The 22,409-nt window shown below is 31.1% G+C and overlaps 1 protein-coding gene across 2 annotated transcripts in view; it reads left to right on the forward strand.

Annotated features, from left to right (window-relative positions):
* Positions 1 to 20,287, forward strand: part of LOC143252524 (phosphatidylinositol 5-phosphate 4-kinase type-2 alpha-like) — a 49,640-nt gene extending 29,353 nt beyond the window's left edge. The window contains exons 5-9 of one of the 2 annotated variants that reach the window (XM_076504800.1): positions 3,706 to 3,870; positions 5,892 to 5,930; positions 10,550 to 10,663; positions 16,183 to 16,462; positions 17,856 to 20,287. In XM_076504800.1, coding sequence (XP_076360915.1) covers positions 3,706 to 3,870; positions 5,892 to 5,930; positions 10,550 to 10,663; positions 16,183 to 16,462; positions 17,856 to 18,040 — 783 coding nt within the window. In that variant the 3' untranslated portion in view covers positions 18,041 to 20,287. The remainder of the gene's footprint in view (positions 1 to 3,705; positions 3,871 to 5,891; positions 5,931 to 10,549; positions 10,664 to 16,182; positions 16,463 to 17,855) is intronic. The other variant, XM_076504801.1, reaches the window with a different exon arrangement.
* Positions 20,288 to 22,409: the final 2,122 nt, after the last annotated feature.

Genomic DNA, 22,409 nt, shown 5'->3' on the forward strand with positions numbered 1-22,409 from the left:
TGGTCCATTTCTCATTAACAGCTACGTCAATCCAGTTTTTCTGGATACCAGGCCATGTTGGTATTTGTGGGAATGAGCTTGCAGACATGGCAGCTAAATATGTCTGCTTCAGCACCATCACTCCTATGCCTATTCGGTACATGGACTTTGGTGTTGTCTTCAAGGCTCAGCACCGTGCCAGCTAGCAGTCCACTTGGAGTGACCAACGTGACAACAAACTTTTTCAAATCAAACCCAAATTTGGACTTTGGCCATCTAGCTTCCGTAAAGGTCGGAAGGAGGAAGTTGTTCTCACTAGGCTACACATTGGTCACAGTTTTTTAACTCATCATTTTCTTTTATCTGGAACTGATGCACCAATATGTAGTTTGTGTAACACTCAAATCACTATCAGCCACGTTTTACTTTCTTGCCATCGTTACAATTCTCAACGACGGCAATATTTTAAACATATTTTTTCCCAGGGTCAGTCTGTAACATTGGACAGAGTTATTGGTGATGGTGACTCTGTCCACCTTGATAATGTTTTTAATTTTTAATGGCCATTAATCTTTTTAATCTCATTTAAGTGTTGCATATTTATTCATTACACCTTTTTAATTGTGGTTCCTTTTTTACAGTTTTAATCTCTCTCCTTCAATTTGACATTGGACAATGGCCAGAACATTAAATAACTTGACACCAGGACTGGAAAGGCCAACTTCAGGTGACTAACGCTACTGTTTGAACTATCCGTTTGAACTACTCGTTAGTCTTCCTGGCGAGTTGTTATTATACTTTTGCTGCATATCATTTCACACTTTTACTACTTAACCTTTTAGTACTGGCCATATTGACTCATAACCCAGAACCAGGACTGGAAAGACCAACTAGGTGACTGACAGTGGATTTTATAATTACCTGTTAGTCTTCCTGGCGGGTTATGATCATTACCATTCTGCTACAGGTAGTTCTTTACAACTTTGTTGACTGGATGTCAACATTGGTTTTTACGCCATTTTCTGTTTTAATTGCCATTTTGCTTTTATCTTCAATTACTTTTACAAATTTTACTCCATTTACTTGACTTTATCTTTTTACTGGACATTTGGCTACTCATTGTTACAATTTTGCTATGCATCTTTTAAAACTTCTATTCTTTTACATTTTGATACTGGTTGCTATGACACATAACCTGGAACCAGGAGTGGAAAGACCAACTTCAGGTGACTGACTGTGGTTCTTGAACTTATCTGTTAGTCTTCCTGGCGGGTTTATGATCATTACCATTTTGCTAGAGTAAATACCTTACAACTTCTTATACTCTGCCTTCTATCTTAACATTGTAGTCTAGGTGTCAACATTGGTTTTATACTTTTTTGTTTTACCTTCATTTCCATTTATGTCTATTACTACATTTATTTATTTATTTTTATTTTATTTTTTTACATTTTTACCGAATGTCTGGCTCAGATAGCCTCACTGCTTTGTGCCATAAAACACTAAATCAATCAATCAATCAACCTTGACAAAGATTTGTATTCAAAAGTTTAAGCATTTCACAATGATACAGGCCAGTTAGTCTTAATAGAATGTAATATTTCCTGTTTTAGTTTCTTCTTCAGTTCTATTTTATCTTCTGTGTTGAAGCAACTTTTAAATTCCATAAGAATATTCTTCAAGTAGTGATGACCGAGGTTATACAGCATTTTTTTTTCTCATTGTTCCTTCTACATCACTACATTTTTGTATCTCTTATTTATGGGAATGATCATAAGATTTTTTTTTATATTGAAGTTTTTTGAAATTTTTTTATTCAAACATGGTGTGAGTTGTTTGGTAAGTTTCAAGACAGTGATTGCATAATATTTTAAGTTAATTTAACAGTACTGGTGATGTCACAATATTTTAAAATAAGTACAAATTAACTGCTGTGAAAAGATTTCTTCTTGAACCTTAATGTTTTATAATACTGAAATTAATCACATTATCACTACATGACAACACATTTACTTTGGTTTGATTTTGTTAAAGCTAGCGTATACCTTTCAGGTGTTGAGTGTATATCTGCATAATAAATCTTAAAATATTGATAAAATATAATTGATTCTACTTTAACAAGATTTTACATGAAATAAAGTTTTCATTTTAGTAACTAAAAAGTTTATTTTACTTCTCAAAACAAAAAACAAAACGAGGTTTGACATTAATTTTTCTACTGTTTCAACATGTCTTACCTGTAAACAATGTATTTAACAAATTTTTTATATCCTTCTGTTGTATAGGTCTATATTTCTCAATAAACTATTGTTCTTTCTAATGTTAATGTCTAGAGCTGGGTGATTAGTGGTATTTGCTAAATGATCAGTTGGTGGCCCCATTAATCAACTTGTACCTTGTTCTTCAAACCACAATATACGCTAGAAATAAAAATGTAAGTTTATGCTGCCAGCTGATTGCCTTCCTTATACTTAACAACAAAAACAGTAGTGAAAAAAATAGTGGTAGGTGCTACCACCCACTTATTTTCTTTACCTCTGGTTGGTAGTTTAAAGTTACTAACACTGGTGAACAGCCTGTTTAGCTTTGCCACAATAGAGAGGGGAGCTTAATCCTTAACCTAATATTAGCTCTTTAATATTATTTTAACTGAAGGTGTTTGGCAGTGCATTTGTACAGTTTCTTGGTAAACATATTCAGTAAGTTTTGCTCACTTGCATGTTTCTTGCTTTCATTTGGGTTTTAAATGTTGGTGCAGGCCCGTAACATTGGAATCATCTGTAAAAAAAAACACTAAGTTTAAAAGGTCATATTCTGCCTTTACTTACATCACTGTACAAGCTTTTAGCTTCTTTATACAAATTATATTCAGACAGAGAAACAGGAGTCTATTCAGTAACTATTTTGCGATGGGTCACAGGTCAAAGGCTATATCATCATGTTTGACTTGCATTCAAAATTTTCTTAAACTTTTATTTTAAGAATTTATGTCAGTACATTTGGAATTAAGTTGTACACTGTAATTCAGATGTTAATGTTATATATGAGTTAATGTCTTCATTTAAAAGCGAATAATAAAAGAAGAGATAATTGTTTGATTTATTTTTGGATTACCCCATATAGAGTGTTGAAAATAACAAAATATAGTCTTACTCAAAACAACATGTTTGAAATGTATTTAGGAGGGTTTAAGAGATTATGCAAATAATATTTGAGATTTCTGGGATGAAGAATAGTTTTCTTAATTCTTTAGTAAAAATACTTCATTAAAAAAATCTGATTTTTGTTGCACACAAAAACTTGTAACCTTCACTAAAAGTCTACTAAGGAATATGAAGAAATTCTTGCTGTATCAAAAGTTGTAGTGCAAATATTTAATGTATGCAAATGTGTAGATTAACTCGTGTATATTCTACTGAGTGCACAGCAAAAGGTTTAATACAATAAAACTACTAATAGTGCTGTGATCTATACTAACTTGAATAATAATAATAATAACATAAATTGCTTTAAGATAGTGTATTATTTGAAAAATATATTATTACATTCTTTTAGATATAGGATTACATTTTAGCATATATAATATTTGTATATTCCTGATGGAAAAAGTAATACTATTGTAAATGTGATTGAGGTGGTTGTTTTAAGAATGTATAATATAGTTCTTCACATATCTTTAAGTTTGCAACAAATGTTAGTTGTTACTAACAGTAAACGTGTGTGCAGTACATAGTGGAACGTCATGGAAAGACCTTGTTACCACAGTATCTGGGCATGTATAGGCTGACTGTAGATGGAGTAGAAACTTACCTGGTTGTGATGAGGAATATCTTTAGTAGCTCACTCGTTATCCACCGGAAGTATGACCTGAAGGTACAGTATCTCCTCAAGGTTTGGTTATGAGTTATTTTTCAGTTGCTCTGTTTTTTATGATTGGTTTAGTAGAGACAGCAGTACTTTATCAAAAGAAAATATTTAAACTAGATGTACTTGTGTAAGGTTCCCAAAAGGGTTCTATTTCAAGAGTAAATAAAACCAAAATTTATAGAGTAACAAATATTTATTTTCTCGCTTTTGAAGTATATATGTTGTGTTGTATCCTACAGAGTGCATAATTTCTTTTTGTGATTGGTAGTAGGTACAAGTTTTACTGCCACCACAACTGCACAAGTTGTTATGCTAAGCATCCCTATCATGACATCACTTTTGTGTCTATTGATTGACGAACAGATAGCCCACTACTGTATTGTGGAGTGAGTGCTTAAAATAGGTGATTCCTACAGGTGGCATTTGGCTCACTTTTGAGAAAATAAATTCTCAATCTTCACATCCATGATTTTTGTAAAATGTTCAAGTTTCAAACTGTTTATCATAGGTTTTTCTTTTTCTCTTACATGATCATCTAAATGATCCACTAACTTCACACTTATAGATATTGACAAACAAGAATATAAACTTTTATACTCCAAACTTTTTGTTTAGTGAGATATTGAAAAGAAGAAAAAAAGTCAAACCCACCTGCCAAGTTCCTTGCTTTATTTTATCTTTCAAAATATGTCAGTAATTTTCTCTGACATTTGCTATTGGATTATCTATAGCCAATAGAAAAAATAGATTGTCTTTTATAAGATTCACAAGAAGGCTAGTTCATTCTGGTTTCCATAATTAGATAGTTGGCCTCGGTTTTATTGTAGAGTATCTACTTTTTCTGCTCCCAACAGGAAAGTGAATTTTTTGTCCTATTTATTACTTAGTTAAAAAGCCTTTTAAATTATAGTTGTTTAGGAATTTTTATTGTATTGTCTTGTGTATATATTTGTGTTCAAAATGTAAATTTAAAGGCTTCAAAACCTTGTATGGTAAACTAGCTTCGTGATAAAATTGACATATCTCAGTTATGATTTGTACTTGCAAAGGTCATGCAGGCAACTTGCTTTGTCAGTGATGTCTATGGTTCATGGCTAATTGCATCTTGCTGTGTTTTTATTGTTTTTGACAGAGGGATTAGTTCTCAAGTATGTACTTAGTACAATAATAAGACCACAAATTTATAGTTTATAGATTGAATTGATGGTTTCACTACATTTAGTGTTAAGGTGGAGAAATAGCAGATAAAATGTAGCTTTATAATAAAATATAAAATAAAACCTTCTGATATTCAGTTAGAATGTTCTGGAGGACATGCAAATGAAGTGAAAAATATAAGATGAGAAAAAGTATTTTTATTTGTAACATAAAAATCACCCTGTACTCAGTCTGGTCTCGATCGGATTGTCTTTGTAAATTCACAGATCAATCTGTCATGAAAATACTTTGTTAAAAATATTTATTTTTTGTATGTACAGCAGACTTCACATATACTAAAAAGTTGACTAATCTTGTGAAGATAACATGGAATAAATTCAGAATTGTGGTAAACGATTAATTTTCCAATATGATGATGGTCCAATGGATGATCAGTGAGAATGGGGATTAATGGCAATACAATGTACTGTACAGATAATACAGATACTTCTATTTTTAGGCAGTTTTAAGGTTATTCTGACTTAAATAAACAATTTTTATGTCTTATATACTTTTCAACTTTCATAAACACGTTGCTGTAATTCTTTTAGAATTTAAACCATACCTTAAACCAAAATAATTTTTCATTTTTATAAACTTGATTGTTGCTGAGTCAGTAAATTAAATTCATATTTTATAGAACTTTAACTTTATTTAAACTTAATGTTCTGTGTTGTAAATATCCTTTTTCATGATAAAACCTTACAGTTGTTTCTGGGTATCAGCTTTTACTTGGAGCTTTATGTAAAATAGTCTTGAATTAACTGTTATCTTGTATGATCTCTCAGTTCTGCCCTCTTATTGGAATAAAATTTAAACAGATTTTTTTTTTTTTTTCATCTTATCAGGGTTCAACAGTGGACAGAGAGACTCGGGATAAAGATCGGGTAAGTCACCTTTGTGAAAAGATCTGATATTTCCATCATTGATGTATTCAACTGTTTGCCCCATTTACTGTTTGTTTCCTCAAAATATTGGTTAAACTGAAAGTTTGATTTTATAAAGTAAAATGGTTAATACCTTGACTATAATTAAAACTACTTGAAGGAAAAAAATACATAACTACAGAGGGTTGAAAACATTGTTAAAACTATTTTGAGTATGCAAATTGAGAAGTCATGTGACAGTGGCATACAAATGGTGGAGTAGCTAATATCTGAGCTACATTTTGACATTGTTTAGAATTTCATAGATTGTGTGATGTCAGTGGAAATGGGTTGCTTACAGAAAAGATGCCTAACAGCCCTTTCTTAACACAAAATGTTGATAAACTCAGATCATAAAGATGTCCGGACCTGAGATGTAGAATTTTCTGTGTGAGGTCATTCCTTGTACTTAGCCCTATCACAATGGGCTTGTATTTTACATGACTTTATAGCCACAGTATAACCATGGTAGTACTCGTACTATGAGTATCAAAGTTCTTAATATATTTTTACTAGATGTTTTCTAGCTTTTAGTAAACATTAAGTTAATTCTAGACAAATAAACTGAATTTTTAATGTATTTTTACTAAACTTTTGTCCATAATCATATAGTGTCAGTGTTAACTGTTCCAAATGCAAAGTTGTTTTTGTGTTAAGATAAAAAAAAATACTTCATCTAAAAATTTCAAATTTCATTTTCTTCATCCTCAAAACCTTCTAAATATTTTTTTTTCTTTTCTGTTATTTTCTGTATAATAATTCTGTGCAATGTTGATCAAATAGATTGATCTCATAAACACCATAAAAATTAACAAATAATTCTAAATTACTGTTGTTGTTTCTTTCTTTCTGGAATGATTGCAGATTTTAACAGGTAACTACAATTGTATAAACAGTATACATCTATTTATACTTAAAATTTATTGTTTTAATGCCTTATTTTTGCATTTTAGCTACTTTTGTAATATTATATAAAGAATAAACATGAAAAACAAGAAATAAAGTAGTTACCCAATTTTCTTTTTTACTTGCTGTTGTCGAGTACACAAAATCCTACTATTTTATGATAATGGTAGTAATGCACTAAATTTTTAATTAAATTATGCACCAAAGAACATGGACTAATAACATGCAAAAAAGTAGACAATTCCTCTAACTCTCAACACTTAACTTTCTAACTATGCAACAAGAGCCATTTCAAATTTATCCTTGCTAGTCATTAAGTTTTTAGTACTTGCTTAAAATCTGGATGAAATTAACTATTATGTGTTCAGAAAACAGCATTATAAAATATATCATTTTATAGATGAAACCCTTTACTTTCTATGGTTATATGTAATATATATAATTGAATTTAAGAGAGAAATATATTAACAAATTCTGAAAGAGAGTTTATGGCAGTTGGGTATAGTAAAAGGGAGTCTCGTTGTCTATTCAATAGCTGTGTAACCAAACAAACCTGAAGGCTGTAAATGTTATGGTTTGTGTGAGTGAATAATTTACATAAATTTCATATTTTTTTTCAAATGGTGGTCCATAAAATAGAGAAGATAAGATACATAGAGAAAATATGTCATGAGTGTTACACTAAGGGAAATTCAGAATTTTGTTTTTGTAATATTCCTTTATAGAATTATGAACTTAAAACTTGTATACTATTAAAATATGGATTATGAGTTATGATTTTATGCTATACAAACTGGTATAACATAAAAGTAGTTTAATACACTTTTGAATTTTAAGACTCATGTCATGCATAGTTTAGGTCACCCAGGATGAAAGGGTTAAACTGTATTGAACTAATATTTCTGACATACAAGTTGTAAATCACTCTTTGAACATGTAGTTCATCTTACCCTATTGAATTATGTAATGCATGAGCTGCTTGCAAGCATACCTTGTAAATAATTTTTATTAATATTCTTTATCTTCCTTACTCTTTAACCTAATAAGTTAAATAATTTGTACACTTTAGTTACTTTGATAATAATAACTAAAGAATGCAGATAAAAAACAAAAAATACAGTAATTAGTGGGCCCTTTTTGCTGTTGACTATCAGTTAAACTTGAGCCTACTTTTATTTACTTCAGTAATGTTTAATGTTTTATTTAATTAACCACTGCACCTAAGATCACAGAATAATAACAAGTAAAAGGTAAAAAAATGTCCTCTAACTGTTATAATTTTTTTAGCTTCCTAACTATGTGAAAAGAGCAATTAAAAGGTTGGCTGAGCTCGTCAATGTGGTTGAACTGAAAGCAAAATAGATAATTTTCCATATGGGAAACAGGTGTAATATGATATCTGATATATTTAAATTTGGCCTATCCATTGGTTATAAATAGTACAGTATAGATTGTCAGAGAAAACTTAGAGAGGATGTGAGAAAGGAGTGTAGCAAGAGGGTCTGGTTTTCTAGTTTATGGCTCTGTAAACAAATAAGATTAAATGTTGTAAAAATTATGCTTTGCCTAAGTAATTTACATTACATTACATTCTGTACTTCTCAGAGGGTGATAAATACCCTATTACTTTGAATTTAAGATGTACCTTTTTTCGTATTTTTCTGAACTGATAATTCGGGTGCATCTTAAATATGAGGTATTATTTTTCACTCTTTGGAAATCTCAAAAACATCATTTTTCTCTAACACAGATTTTCAAAAAAATCTTGCATTAACAAACAGATTGGACTATATTTTAAAAAGATCTTAGCATAGAAAGACTAAAAAAACACGTACAAAACATCAAGTTTGCCGATGTCATTGCCTCTAGCAGTAAAGTTGGATATCACTGTCCTCAGTCTTTATCTGACTTTTTTGTTGTTTAGATGCTATTTTATTGTTTTTTTTTTATTGAATTTTTTACCCATGGAAAGTTTTTTGTTTCATGCCAAATTTAAAAGAAAAGTTTTTTGTGCACCAAACAAATTAGGAATCTTGCAGCCAGTAAAAAGTGTATACAGTGAGTGAAGCAAATGTACCTTATTGGCACAGTATGAAAACCACGTTGTTCTCTTGCAAAAGAAAAGGAAGACATCTCAAAATTGATGCAGCCATTTTAACATATTTCAGAGAGTTATGGAATAAAGAACTGCCCATAATAAGAGAAGTCGTAGTGTTAAAAACAAAAGAATGAAGGAAATAGTCGTATTTCTTTCAAGGCTAGTAGTGGCTTGTGTAAGAAATTTATAAAAAGAGAAAGTTTATCATTACAGCGAAGGACAACAATCAGAAAATACTGTCAAATTTTGAAGATGTAGAAGATAGAACATAAAATGACATTCTTTGTGACACTAGTGAATCAGTGATGAAGATGTTTCAACTTCAGAACATAACATCAGAGTAACATTCTGATTAAATAAAGCAGGAAGAAACATTATTGTAATGAAAATTTTAAACTCCCTATGTATTTTGTATATTTTTCTTTATATACCTTTTAAATCTAATAACATTTTTGATTCATTAATAAACTCTTTTAGAATGTATTTATTCCTTTCTAATTATTATAAGTTTTTTCCTTTGAATCCTTTTAAAAAGTAGAGTGCATCTTAAATTCAAAATAATACAGTAAATTAGAGAAAAGGGGAGATCTAGAAAGCAAATACTGCAGTTCTCAACACTAGGGGGAGTTTTAAAGAATATTTTAAAATAATGTTATAAAATATAAGAACTAAAAGAACATAAATAATATTAAAATATGATTTATTAAGTATGTGTTGATACCATGTTTATTCATATGTACTGATGATAAAATAGTTTAATTAAATTTTTAATGTAACTTTGTAAAAGGTTGTGTGCATTTGACCTATGTGATGAGAAAGGGTAAAGGGCATTGAAAAGCAAGGAATATGAATCAACTTGCATAATTAGGACCATCCAGGAAGAGACCTGCAAGAAATAGTATCTCAGCCATTGTAAGTAAGGTGCAACATACTGCAACCAGTGAGAATCCAAGAACACTGGCAAAAGTGGTGTATCTGCCTTAGACAACAGTGTGACAAACAAGCAAATAGGATCTCCATCTGGAAAAACACAATTTACTTTGAAATCATATTGGTTCAACTGTACAATACTTCCAGCACCTGAAGAGTAATATCGTTAGCCATGTTACACCATATGAATACATATTAGTCAAATCACTAGGTGCTGCAGCTATGGATTTATGGGCAGTCAACTTGTTGAAACAGCCACTTAAAAATCAAAATCATCTTCTTACTCTAGATGGCTTATGGAAAGGCAGCAAGGGTATGCTTTTCACATGTCTTCCTTGTGGCAAATCTTTTACAGTGGAAATTACACTGCAGATCTATTAACAAGATGCAAGCTCATCAGACAGAGTATGACCAGACTTTGTAACATGGACTGTGAGAACATGTTAAGGCTTCACATTTGTTTTAATATAACATACTCAATATTTGTAAGCTATTAACCATAATAACAGGTTGCATGTGATCATCCACAACCTACCATGTGTACTATGTAAGTTAAGATAGTTACAAGATCTGTCATATGTACTTATGTGTAGAGTATTCATTTGTGAAGTTCACACTAAAATAAAATGTTTGTTACTTGTCACAGGGTAAGGAAGTGGTCACTCTGAAGGATAACAACTTTGTCAAGGACGGTCAGAAGGTGCATATAGGATCAGAAGCTAAAGAAAAGCTTATGGAAACCTTATCTTATGACACTGAGGTAATTTTTTCATCTTACTAAAATATGAATTGAAATTTACAACATTAGAAGAAAAATTAGTCATGTTATTGTGACTTTATACTAAACATAATATCCAACAGTAACGTATTAATACGGGTTTCTACATGACAAACTTACCTGATTTAACACTGATAGAAGAGACTGTAGTAGCATACTGAGTGGCCATAGATTGCCTAGTGCATTTATACAAATTTGTGAAAGTATACACAGTTATGTGCTACTTGTATTTTAGTTTTCCATTGGAAAGCTTACTAAATTGAAAAGACAATATATGTTACATTTTGAATTGTCAGTTTATTGTTTTGTTGCCAACACTTGGCAGAATATGCTGTGAATGTTTTGAGCGCATTGTTTAACATGACGTCATGCTGTGAAGGTCCTTAGTGTATTGTTGTTTGTTTATTTGTTGCATGAAATTAACTTTAATTATTGGGTTCTGTTTCATGAATAGCAGTTGTTAACCATGAAGGTAGACTAACATTAAAATTAGTTTTGGTTACACACACATAGTATTAAAATTCTTAATCATAATATTCTAGAAACTTTTCACTAAACTTGAATCAAAAACTGCTGAGATTTAATTTAATATCTTAATAACTGTAAGGTTATTAACCCTTTATATCATTTATTCCTCCTTGATATTGTCTGAAACTGATAGACACTTTATATTTGTTCTTTCTTTGCCATAAAGTATAATTGTTTCTTTAGTTGTTATTTTTTGAAGCTAACTATTATATGTTTTACACAAGTTATTAGATCATTTTATATCCCCTGTGTATATTTATGTAAATTACACAAAAATAAATCCAGTTGGTAAAAAATTGTATGTTAGTATGGTGGTTGTTGTCTGTATGATTTTATAGGTCAAATATATTAAAATCAAATAATGATTAAAATAGATGCCTAACCATGCTAATTGGAGAGTGCACCCCCTTCTAGTAAAGGGCTTTTCAGTTCTGAACTTGAATGACAAATCTGTTTTGTGGTGAGTGTACAGAAATCAGTGGCTCCTACAAACAGCTGTATGGACTGCAGGTACCACTAGAGAAATAATTCAATGCTTCAAAAATGTGTTTGTTTATTTTTATATATGATATATCACTGTGCATTGGGACCATGGACTTAACTGTTAGTAACCGAGAGCTCCCACCCAATATAAAATTGAAAATTCTGATTGCTTCTAAAATAAAGTTCACAATATTGATAGAATTGATACAAAAAACATGATTATTTACGAGTTTTTACACGTTCTTAAATTAGCGGTGAGCCGCGATAATCCTCGCTCACAAGACTTGCTACAGTGGCTTAGGCGATTTTGCAATTTACTGGTCTGCAGCTTAATGAAGCTAATCCTGGCTTTATAACTTCAAGGGGATATTTAAAAAGGATTTGCTTTAATTTGGGAAATAAATAAAATATATTACAATAGAAATCGACCGTTAATCTTCCTTATCCTCTCTCTATGTCAGCTTTATGGAGACTGCCATTGTTACCGAATCACACCTCTCCATACATTAAAGTTAATCCGCGGTAAATCCGTGAAAAAAGTGATCAATAATTAAAGCATTATTTTTAATTCGATAATCCGATATAATGATCACGCAATGGCCCAGATGAGGCTCCTCGGCGGAGCTGTTGGCGACTTCGGCTTTTCATTCACAAAGGTTTAAACCTCTGTTAAGCAGGTTGACCCCCAAAATACCGCGGCTTAACGACGCTCCACTGTAACCCTTCTATGTAACTAAAGATAAGTACTGTCCTAAGAAGCATAGTTTGGACTAAAATTATGTTTGAGGTCAATGGAATTTTGTTATTTTATTGTTTTCATTCTAACACAATACTAGCATATTAATTTTTATATGTTCTTTCTTAGATCACGTTCTAAGTATGTAACATACAGCTACTTAATATTAAACAGAATTTAATTATTTATTTTAATATCTTGCCTTTAAAACACCTAACTTAGGAACACCTTTGTGAAGTGTTATAAGATGGTTCTTTCACATTGTTTTTTCTCAACTTTAATTTGTATCAAATAGCTATACTTTTTTTCTATAAATAAGAGGTTATCTTTGTTTGTAATTGTTTGCATAGAGTAAATGCAACACATATTTTCCAATATTATAAAACAAAATGAGTTGTGCTATTTAGTTAATTTGCCATTGCAGACCTAACCTACCATACACTACAGTATCTGTAGTTGAAGGACATCCATATAGTTTTCCAGTATCACACAAACATCATTCATGAAATGAAGATTACCAGAAAATATAAAGAAAAATTCCAACTTCTAAAGTTTTCAAGGATCTTTGAATGTTTCAAATGCTTGCTTGATTTTCACACAACAGTATTCTGTTATTGACTAAAAAACTAATTTTTCTGAACAAACAAAAAGGCATAGAATGAATGTCAAGCCAGCAGAAAATGCTGAAATTGGAGTTGAATAAAAAAATGTAGAAAAGATCAAAAACATAAAAGCAAAGTCTAGAAGTATATTTACAGTGCACACATCAAAACGTGTAACAGAAATACAAGTTCTTTAGTTGGTAAAGTAAATAGTTTTACAATTACATTTCTTATCAAATCTTTAACAATGAGTGAATGTTGAGTGATCTTCTTTAATCTGGAAAAAATTAACTAGAATAATGGAATTGGAGAGGGAGAGATGCATTTGTTATTGTACGTAATTTAAAATAAATATTTGGGATAATAGATAACAGGAGCCAAATGTAGTTTAATTATTTTTACCCTTTTTTATGTGCATTTGTAATTATTTTTTATAATCTGTTATAATACATTGTTTTTATATGTTGAACTTAACCCTGTCTGGAAATGATTGAAAAAAAAATAGCATATTCACTTTTTATGTCCTGACCCAAATCTGTACATATTGTAACAGTACATGAATAGCTTTGCTGCAGTTTTCCTACTCATATTTAGATCTTTGTAATATTAAAAGTTAACAAATAATAGGGTTGATATTGTCTTCAAAGTGTGGGAAGCTGTAGTTAATAGTCATGAAAGAGTTGGCCAAGAATCATAAAATTGGGATTTTTTTTTTTTACAACCACAAAATTTTTACTATGTTACGGAAATTCCTGATGTTCAAGTCCATCGCTTTCTATCCTGTAAGTAAGATTCTGGAAAAACTGTGAATCAGCCATGAAAAATATTTTGAAAAGTGTTTTAACCCTGAATATAAAATATAGTTGGGTGTGCTGGTATTCAATACTGAATTCGAATCCCAAATAAATCTCTCCTTGGTCCATGTAAACTTCAAACTTGTATAACACATTGCTTCTCATGCCATAACTATTACCAAAGCCTCTAGTAGTGTTGGACTGTTAGAGTTAGAAATAAAATCCAGGTTCTGAGTAATAACAATGTTCAGCCCATTCACTGTTACATGACTTCATATCTGTGAGTGAGTTGCCCAGATACTCTTGGTAATAAATATATGTATCATATATTAAGAAATAACACACACTTAAATATGCAATGTTGTAATTACAAAAATTTTGCATCTAAAGGAGATAAACATATTTGATTTGGATAATTATGGTGCCAGCATGAAACAAATGTCAAGTACTCTGAACTAATTTTATATTCTGATTGAAAAGTGTTGAACAAATCATAAGTAAAATATATTTCATTGAATCAAATTTTCATTGATGGTTTTCATTAATATTTCTAAACATTTCAAGTATTATCCTTAAGTCCTAAGCTGGTGGTCAGAGTGCTTCACCTACAATTTGAGAGCTATGGGTTTGAATTCCTACCACTAAACTTTCTCGCCCTTTCATCCATGAAGGTGTTTCAATGTGACAGTCTACCTAATTATGCATTGGTAAAACGAATAGCCCAAGAATGGCTATGGGTAGTGTTGACTAGCTGTTTTCCCTCTTGTTTATCAGTGGTAAATTAGGAACAACTAGTGCAGATAATCCTCAATTAGCTTTGCATGAAATACAAAACAAGTATTATCCATAGTGATTGGTAACTTTGTTTGATCCCAATGATGGTGTTCATGAAAAGGCCTGGAAATTAAGAGTATAATATTAAACATGTCTGAATTGTTGAGATGGCTTATTGGTGAGTGTATACAAGTTGCAATTTTCTTAAACTATTAGTAATATCTGTCATATTATTTGGAATTGTAGTTGGGTTTGAACAGTGATGGCAGTTTTAGCATTTTACAAAATATCTCTGTGAAGTTTTGTTTTATAAACATTAAATTTTTAAGTGAAAATATAAGTTACTTGAAATGAATGAACTATAATAGCATGAATTTTCAACAAATCAGATCATAAGATATGTGTACTATGTATGTCGCAATTTATAGAGATGAGACCCTTTTTATGTTTGATGGACATATAGTTCGTACCTATTTATGGTTTTCTCTTTCGCTTACAGTATATCATCACATGATGCCTGTATAGTGGTTAGATAAACATAGCTGTGACACATTTAAGCTAGATATCTATTTGCTCTCTATTCTTAAAATTAGGTTGCATTTTCCAGATTCAACTGATGATCTAATACCAACCATTAATTAAAACTCTGGTTCTACTTGAGCCAGGTTAAACTAACACATTATATTAACACTACTTCTACATCTTTTCATAGTTACTTTTATATAATATATTGTGTAGCCTAGGTAGGGTTGTGAACCAGGTTTTCTAGTTGGTTCCCATGATTTGACAGAAGCCAACCTCTTCTGGACATTTGCACTCTTGTGAATGTAACTCGTTATTTGGACAGGTTAGTGACTGGAGATAAAAATTGGATATTTTATAAAAATACTAAGTGCTGCAGGCAATGCCTTAGTGCAGGTGAACTGGCTAAAGCACAGCCCAGCATGGATCTTTACCCTAAGAGTCTTAAGCGTTTTGTGGGAAATAGTTGGTGTGATCCACTTTGAGTTACTGTCACTTAATATAACGATTACATCTGTCTTCTATTGTCAAAAATTAGAGCACTTGAATGTTGCACTGAAAGAAAAGAGGCCTTCTTTGATCAGTTGTAAAGATGTTGTGTTACACCAGGATCATGCAAGGACCACATTAGCAATGATTGAAAAACTTCCACATCCTCTTTATTCTTCAGACCTTGCCCCATCTGATTATCATCTATTCCGAAAGTTGCAGAACTGTCTTAATGGAAAAGAGCTTGGAACACATGATGTCAAAACTGCCCTATCGACATTCTTTTTCTCCAGACCCCAAGAATTTTATAAACGTGTCATTCAGAGGCTTGTGAATCATTGGCAGGAAATAATTAAAAATAATGGAACATAAATTATAAATTAAATAACATTAAAGGCATTTGAAATACTGTCTTTTTCTGAACCTAAAATTAGACATTACTTAAGGGATGACCTGATACATCATTAGGTAGTCAATTTTATATAATATGTTCTGTGTATTGCTAGATATTGTTGTAACTTTAGGTTTTTCATAATGTGTAAACCTTGTTTTAATGGTTAATATTTTATCCAGTTCTTGTGTAAGTTGAATGTGATGGATTATTCCTTCTTGCTTGGAGTCCATGACTGTGATAAAGCAGACCAAGAGCGATCAGAAGTGATGGATGCTGATGGTAGTGGAGGAGAAAATGGAGGGACACTTCCCACTGATGAAGACGAAGATTCTGCTGGCAGCGGTTTAGTTCCAGCAGTGCCTACTCCTCCTGACTCACCCCAGACTGGTAACCTCCCAGATGTTGAGCCACTTGAACTTGACCAACACAGAGATATCTATGCCATCAGCAGTTATGAAGGTGAAGTTAAATAGGTGTTGCTATGTCAAATGTGTTTCACTGCTTATTAAATGTTCCATATAACTTTTGGAGATTTCCAAAGTTTTTTCCCTCTTATTTACTTTAAGTTATTTCACAGCAGAGGATATTTGTAAAAGAAGCGTCTTTCACATTTGCTTATATAATGAACCTAATTACCTCCCAGTTCTCTGGAAGAGGATTGAGAAGGTAATGGTTTTACTGATATGAGAAAATGCAGATTTGTGTGTGTGTTGTTGTTTTTATACACACATGGTATTTATGGAAAATTTCCTTCATGATTTATGTGTGTATATTGAATAGTTGTGGAAACATATTTAATTAGCTTTAATATTTTTGTAATTTTCATGATCTCTTGTGGCCACCAAATAACCCTGTTGACACAGGTCAAAAGCCATGTTTTTGCATTTGTTGACTTGCATTCAAAATTTTATTGAACTACTATTTTACGTATGTATGCCAATAAGTTTGGTATGAAACTGTAGATTTTATAATTTTAGTATTGTATGTTAGTGAGTATAAAAAAACTGTTGATTTTTGTGTATCACATGATGTATTGAATACAGCATTAATTGAAATTAGATGTTTATGATATTGGGATATGAAGCCTGTAGTTTCTTACAAATTAGATACTTACCAGTTTCAACGAGCTAGAATATAAAATAAGAACCTCCTACTTTTCCCTGTTTTCTGAGATATTAATATATTTATTGAATTGACTAATGCGGCTCAGCAACCTATTCATTTTTTAAAATTACTTACATATGTATATCTACTTCATCCAGTGATGTGTATAATCATTTAAATGCACAGAATGTCCCCCTAGTGGCCTTCTCAGCCTCTTGAAAGTACTTGGGATGCTAACTCATTCTTTTTATACTAGACACTAAGTGTTAAGGTGAGAATGTTAATGAGCTCAGAATTTCATAGTTTTCTAGACACAAATACAGCTCAGTTATTGAGCTTAATTTGAATGACATGTCCCTTGCATCTGAGTCCCTATATCTATTTTTCTGTCAGATCTTCTGACATTTACAAGTTTTATTTATAGAATTAGGAGCATCAATAGAGTATGCTTGCATTTGTTTTTAGTTTACTTTAAGGTTTTTGGGTATTTTTTTGTATTTATCTGTTGTTCTTTCTACTGATAGAATATTCCTGCAGACAGACTAGATAACTATATAAAATATGAATGTCAAATAGACATTCCATCACAATTAAAATGTTAGTTGATTGTTTTATTCAGTTAGAAATGTATAATGAATAAATTTTGTTCACTGCTTTGTAGTAAATGAATATATTAGAGAAAGAGGACCTTTTTCCTTAACATGTTACATTTATGTGTAGTTTCATTATTGATACAACTTACCTGTAGGAGCACCACGAAAGGAAGTTTATTTTATTGCCCTAGTGGATGTCTTGACTCAGTACGGAATGAGAAAGAGGACAGCTTCAGCAGCTAAGACAGTGAAGCATGGTTCTGGAGCCGAAATCTCCACAGTTCACCCTGAACAGTATGCCAAGAGGCTAATGGATTTTATCAGTAAAATTATACAGTGAAGGATTTCGTTTGGTCATATCTGCCCTTAATTTGTACTGCATGTTGCACTGTATCCTTAACCCTAATTCTGTACTTACATCATTGTGTGGCTGTGTATTGCTTGCAGTTTGTCAGTATTTTCAAACACTGTAATATCAGATGTTTTCAGAAAAATAACTTCTAAATTATATGAAAATTATACTTAAACTGTCTTCCTTTATGTTTAGAAAAATTGATTCTGGAAACAGTCACTTCAGGTTGATTACATCAGTAATGAAAACATCACAGTATTAGCCCTGTTGTTTTTTAATACTTGTGAAGTAGGTGAATTATACACTAACTTTTGTTAAAATACTTTTATTTCTGAGCAGTTGGTCCTCTTATCAGCGCTGTGATTAGGCAACAATGTACTGATGATCCAGTACGTTGTTGCCAGAGAATACTTGCAAATAAAAACAAGTATTTTAATGCAGAGAAAATTCCATATGTAATTATACATATAATTAACTGCATGTTGTTTTTATATACATGCTAAGACAAATTTAACATTAAAGACAATATTAACTTGGCAAACAACGTACTTTAACAATAATCTTAAGTTTTTCCAGCCTGGAAGCAGTTTACTTCTAACATTACTGTATTCCTTAATATAAAACAACAAATTGAATTTTCTTACTGTTTGTTAACACTTGAGCTTTCCTTCCTCTAAATACAGCACTTCTAAAAAAAAAAACTGTTCTCACATCTTTTTAACCAACTTTATTTCAACATCATATTATTAATTTCAAACACAGTTCTGTTTTATTCAGTTCACAACTGAACAGTTTCATAATTCTAAAGTATGTTTATATTTGCATTGCTATAGATACCTGACTGACCTGAAAGTGATTTTTGATTATTTAGTATCTTGTTATTAATTTTCTTTGTTTTGTAGTATATTTTGCAGTGTGAAAAACAACAAAACTATCTGTTATATGTGTTTCCTAGTAATTGTATTTTTTATCACTTTCAAAGGCTGAATGCACTAGTCTATAAAACCCAAAATTAAGTAGCAGAATTTTTGTTAAGAATTAGTATTAAAAAAAAACAAAAGATCTATTTTGAGTTAGAGGGATTATCCAACAGTCACTGTAATGATTGCCTTGAAATATTGTACATAATAAAATTCCTAGATTTTTCTCTCCCTCTGTTGTGCAATGTATATGTAGATTTACTAGTCTCTATGTTCTTGGGTATATTGAAAAGTTGTATTCTTGTCTCTTGTTTTATATATTACTGAGTGACATATTATGTAATTTCTCTCATGATATTTGTAAGTACTAGAAAATGCTCATTAGAACATTCCTAAGCTTACTGATTCAGTTTTTCTTGGTTAAGCTTTTTTCCCCTCTTAAGCACCACAGTGTAATTTAAGTTAAAATTTTTAAATAGTCTGAGAGGCAGTAAAAGATTTTAAAAGAATTTAGAGTGAAATTTTGTCAAGAGTTCAAAATAATGACTGTCCTTTTCTTTATACATTGTCTAATAATAACCCAATAAAACTACATACAACCCTTTCCTCTGTAAGCTAAGACTTTTATAGTAATGCATGCTGTATGTGAATACTGCTTGTTTGTTGGTGGAAAGGTTTTATTTCTGATGATCAACACATCACTTTCTCTAGTATTCACTAAGTGTGATGGTTTTCTGTGCCTGTATATAAACACGTTTAATTATTGGTTCTAACAAATGAAGTGTTCAGAATTTTTACAAGGTCTTTAGATTACTAGTCAAACTTAGTAGTTTCTCAGAAAATTCAGACAAAAAATAGTCTTATGAGATAGCTGATATCTAAAGGTGTATGTAATTGACAGCTAAACCTGATGGATACAAACTTGTGAATAGACATAATTAAACAGATTAAATTTTAATCTAATAATTTGCAAAAGTACTTGATACACTGATTATACTTAACTGCATTCTGAATTTCACTTGCAAGATTACTTAACACTGCTCAAAATGAACATCACATGACAATGTATCAATTTATTGATTAAAAATTGTAAAAATAAAATAGCAATGTTTAAAGTATTATTTAAGTAATTTAGTTTGATTTATGATGTCTCATGTAAAATGCAGGTTTTCATTCTGCTTCAACCATGTGTTATTTGTACAGTTTTGTGTGTGTGTGTGTGTGTGAAGTTATTGGTATAAATATTTGTTGTTCTTGTCTATGTAACATTTTAAACGTTCAAATAAATGTCACCTTTCAAAGTGTGACAAAAATATTACTTGATTAAAATTACTAGTGCTTTACTGAGTAATCTCTTGAGTAAAGAAATTATAAGGCAGCTATGTTTGATTCAATTTTTGAACTTATAAACACTGCAGCACTTTAGGTGGTTCATTAATAACTCACATAACCCTGACATTTTAGTTAGTGGTTAAGGGTTGCAAATATCAATTTGATATAGACTGCATAATATAATGGCACTTGGTTGTGCATGTGACACTTTTGTTTTTGTAATTCATTGCTCTTTACTCAACAGGGATTTAGCATTTCTGCAGTGTTGTAACAGTGATTGTATTATTTGGATATGTGAAAGAACATGAACAGTAAAAATGTGATACTTATGGTTGTTTTGGTATTGCCAAAACTAAGTGAACATTATATTAAGTTCATGTTTGATAACATCTCGTACACCAATTTTACAATCATTCACTTTCTACCATAGTTGACAAGGATGAATTACAATGTCTAAATTCAAATGTTATTCTGCCAACAAGAAATAATTAGCTGTAATTCAAATGTGGTTCAAAAATATTGTGCATTCTTTAGTTCTATATAATATTTATAACAAGACTTTATTTCACCAAACCTCACCTTCTTATAATATATTTTTATTACACCATTGTTAAACACAAACTAGTAAGCCACAGAAACCCATACATTGTATTCTAAAGGTTAACCTGAAGTAGGTGAAAACGTTGTTCTCTACTGTATTTTGATTAAAGTTTTAATACCCATACCAGCCATCTTTAGATAATGCATTTTTACTTCAAGTGAAACCCATACTTTAATGAAGAGGTATTGTAATCATCAGTTGAACAAAGAAAAAAAACTACTGTCTTTGTTAAACTGTATATTAAAGAGTAAAACTAAATATAATGTTGAATGTATTTAATAATTTTTATGTCCTGTATAAAACTTATATGATGTATAGTATTAATTGCACCATTCCACAGTATGTAGACTGTGGTAGATACACCAGTCCTTGTTCTTCTACAAACACCACCATCATCTGTATGGTGTTCTTGTATAAAAGTAGGATTGAATCTAGTTCCACATATATATATATATAAAGAAAAGAATAAAGTGAACTAAAGAAAAATCAATAGCTATATATACCAAGTATCTCCTCTTACAATAAATTATTTGCACAGATGAATTTATTTCATGAGTAAATTCACCTCATTGGATGTAGTATGCAGTCCAGTCTTGTAAAGTACACTAGTAACCACTTGTATTGTAGACTTATTGATCTGTAATTCCACAATAGCAACAAAGCCAGGATCAGTATATAGCAGTAGACAACCATCTTTTGGTCTCTGAGGAACAGATTTAATGTGGTTCCTCATGCTGCTGGTAACAGTTTGAAACACTTTATCCAATTCACAACAGGCTGTTGTGATTGACCAGCTGTCATTTGTTCATTGTCTTTTCATGTGATGGGTAAAAATCCCAAATTATTTTCTTCTGCAAGGTTGAGCCAAAGCCCATGAGCAGAAGGTTTAAGCACTTGTGTGTGGTTTGTTCTAAAGTGATAAACAGCCTGAGGTCAATTCAAACCATTGTGTATATACATATTAACTGAAATAATTAGGAGAGCATACAGGCACTACATATTCAGAAGTATCAGGCAATCACTAATGGCATCTAGATAGTAGTAATTTAAAACATTACCACAGATAAAAGAAAATTTGTATTATGCACTAGAACTTGTTGTATGTGCTCATTATTTTACATAATATCTTTTAAAGTTTCCACACATTTTATAAATTATTGATTCTTAACATTGTTTCAAATGTTCTGAATTATTTATTATAATTTCAGACAAGTTGGACTTCTCAGTTTTTTTAAAAACTGCATGTATACTTAAGAATGTTGAAACCAGAACTGTAAGTAGGCTAATCTGTGATTGTAAATTTCCACTGGTGTCTCTACCAACAAGATATTGTTTTGCCACATTTACTGAAAGCTGGGGAGATAAACTTGCTCCAAGTGAGCCATATCTTTGAAAGAATGGTGTGATGGATCAGAATATGCACTGACATCACTGGCCAAGATGGAGCCCCATACTCGTACTGATCACCCACCACCATGTTTTAGTGTAGCATGTGTTTTCCTTG

The sequence above is a fragment of the Tachypleus tridentatus genome, chromosome 6 (assembly GCF_004210375.1).
Source record: "Tachypleus tridentatus isolate NWPU-2018 chromosome 6, ASM421037v1, whole genome shotgun sequence".
NCBI lineage: Eukaryota > Metazoa > Arthropoda > Merostomata > Xiphosura > Limulidae > Tachypleus > Tachypleus tridentatus.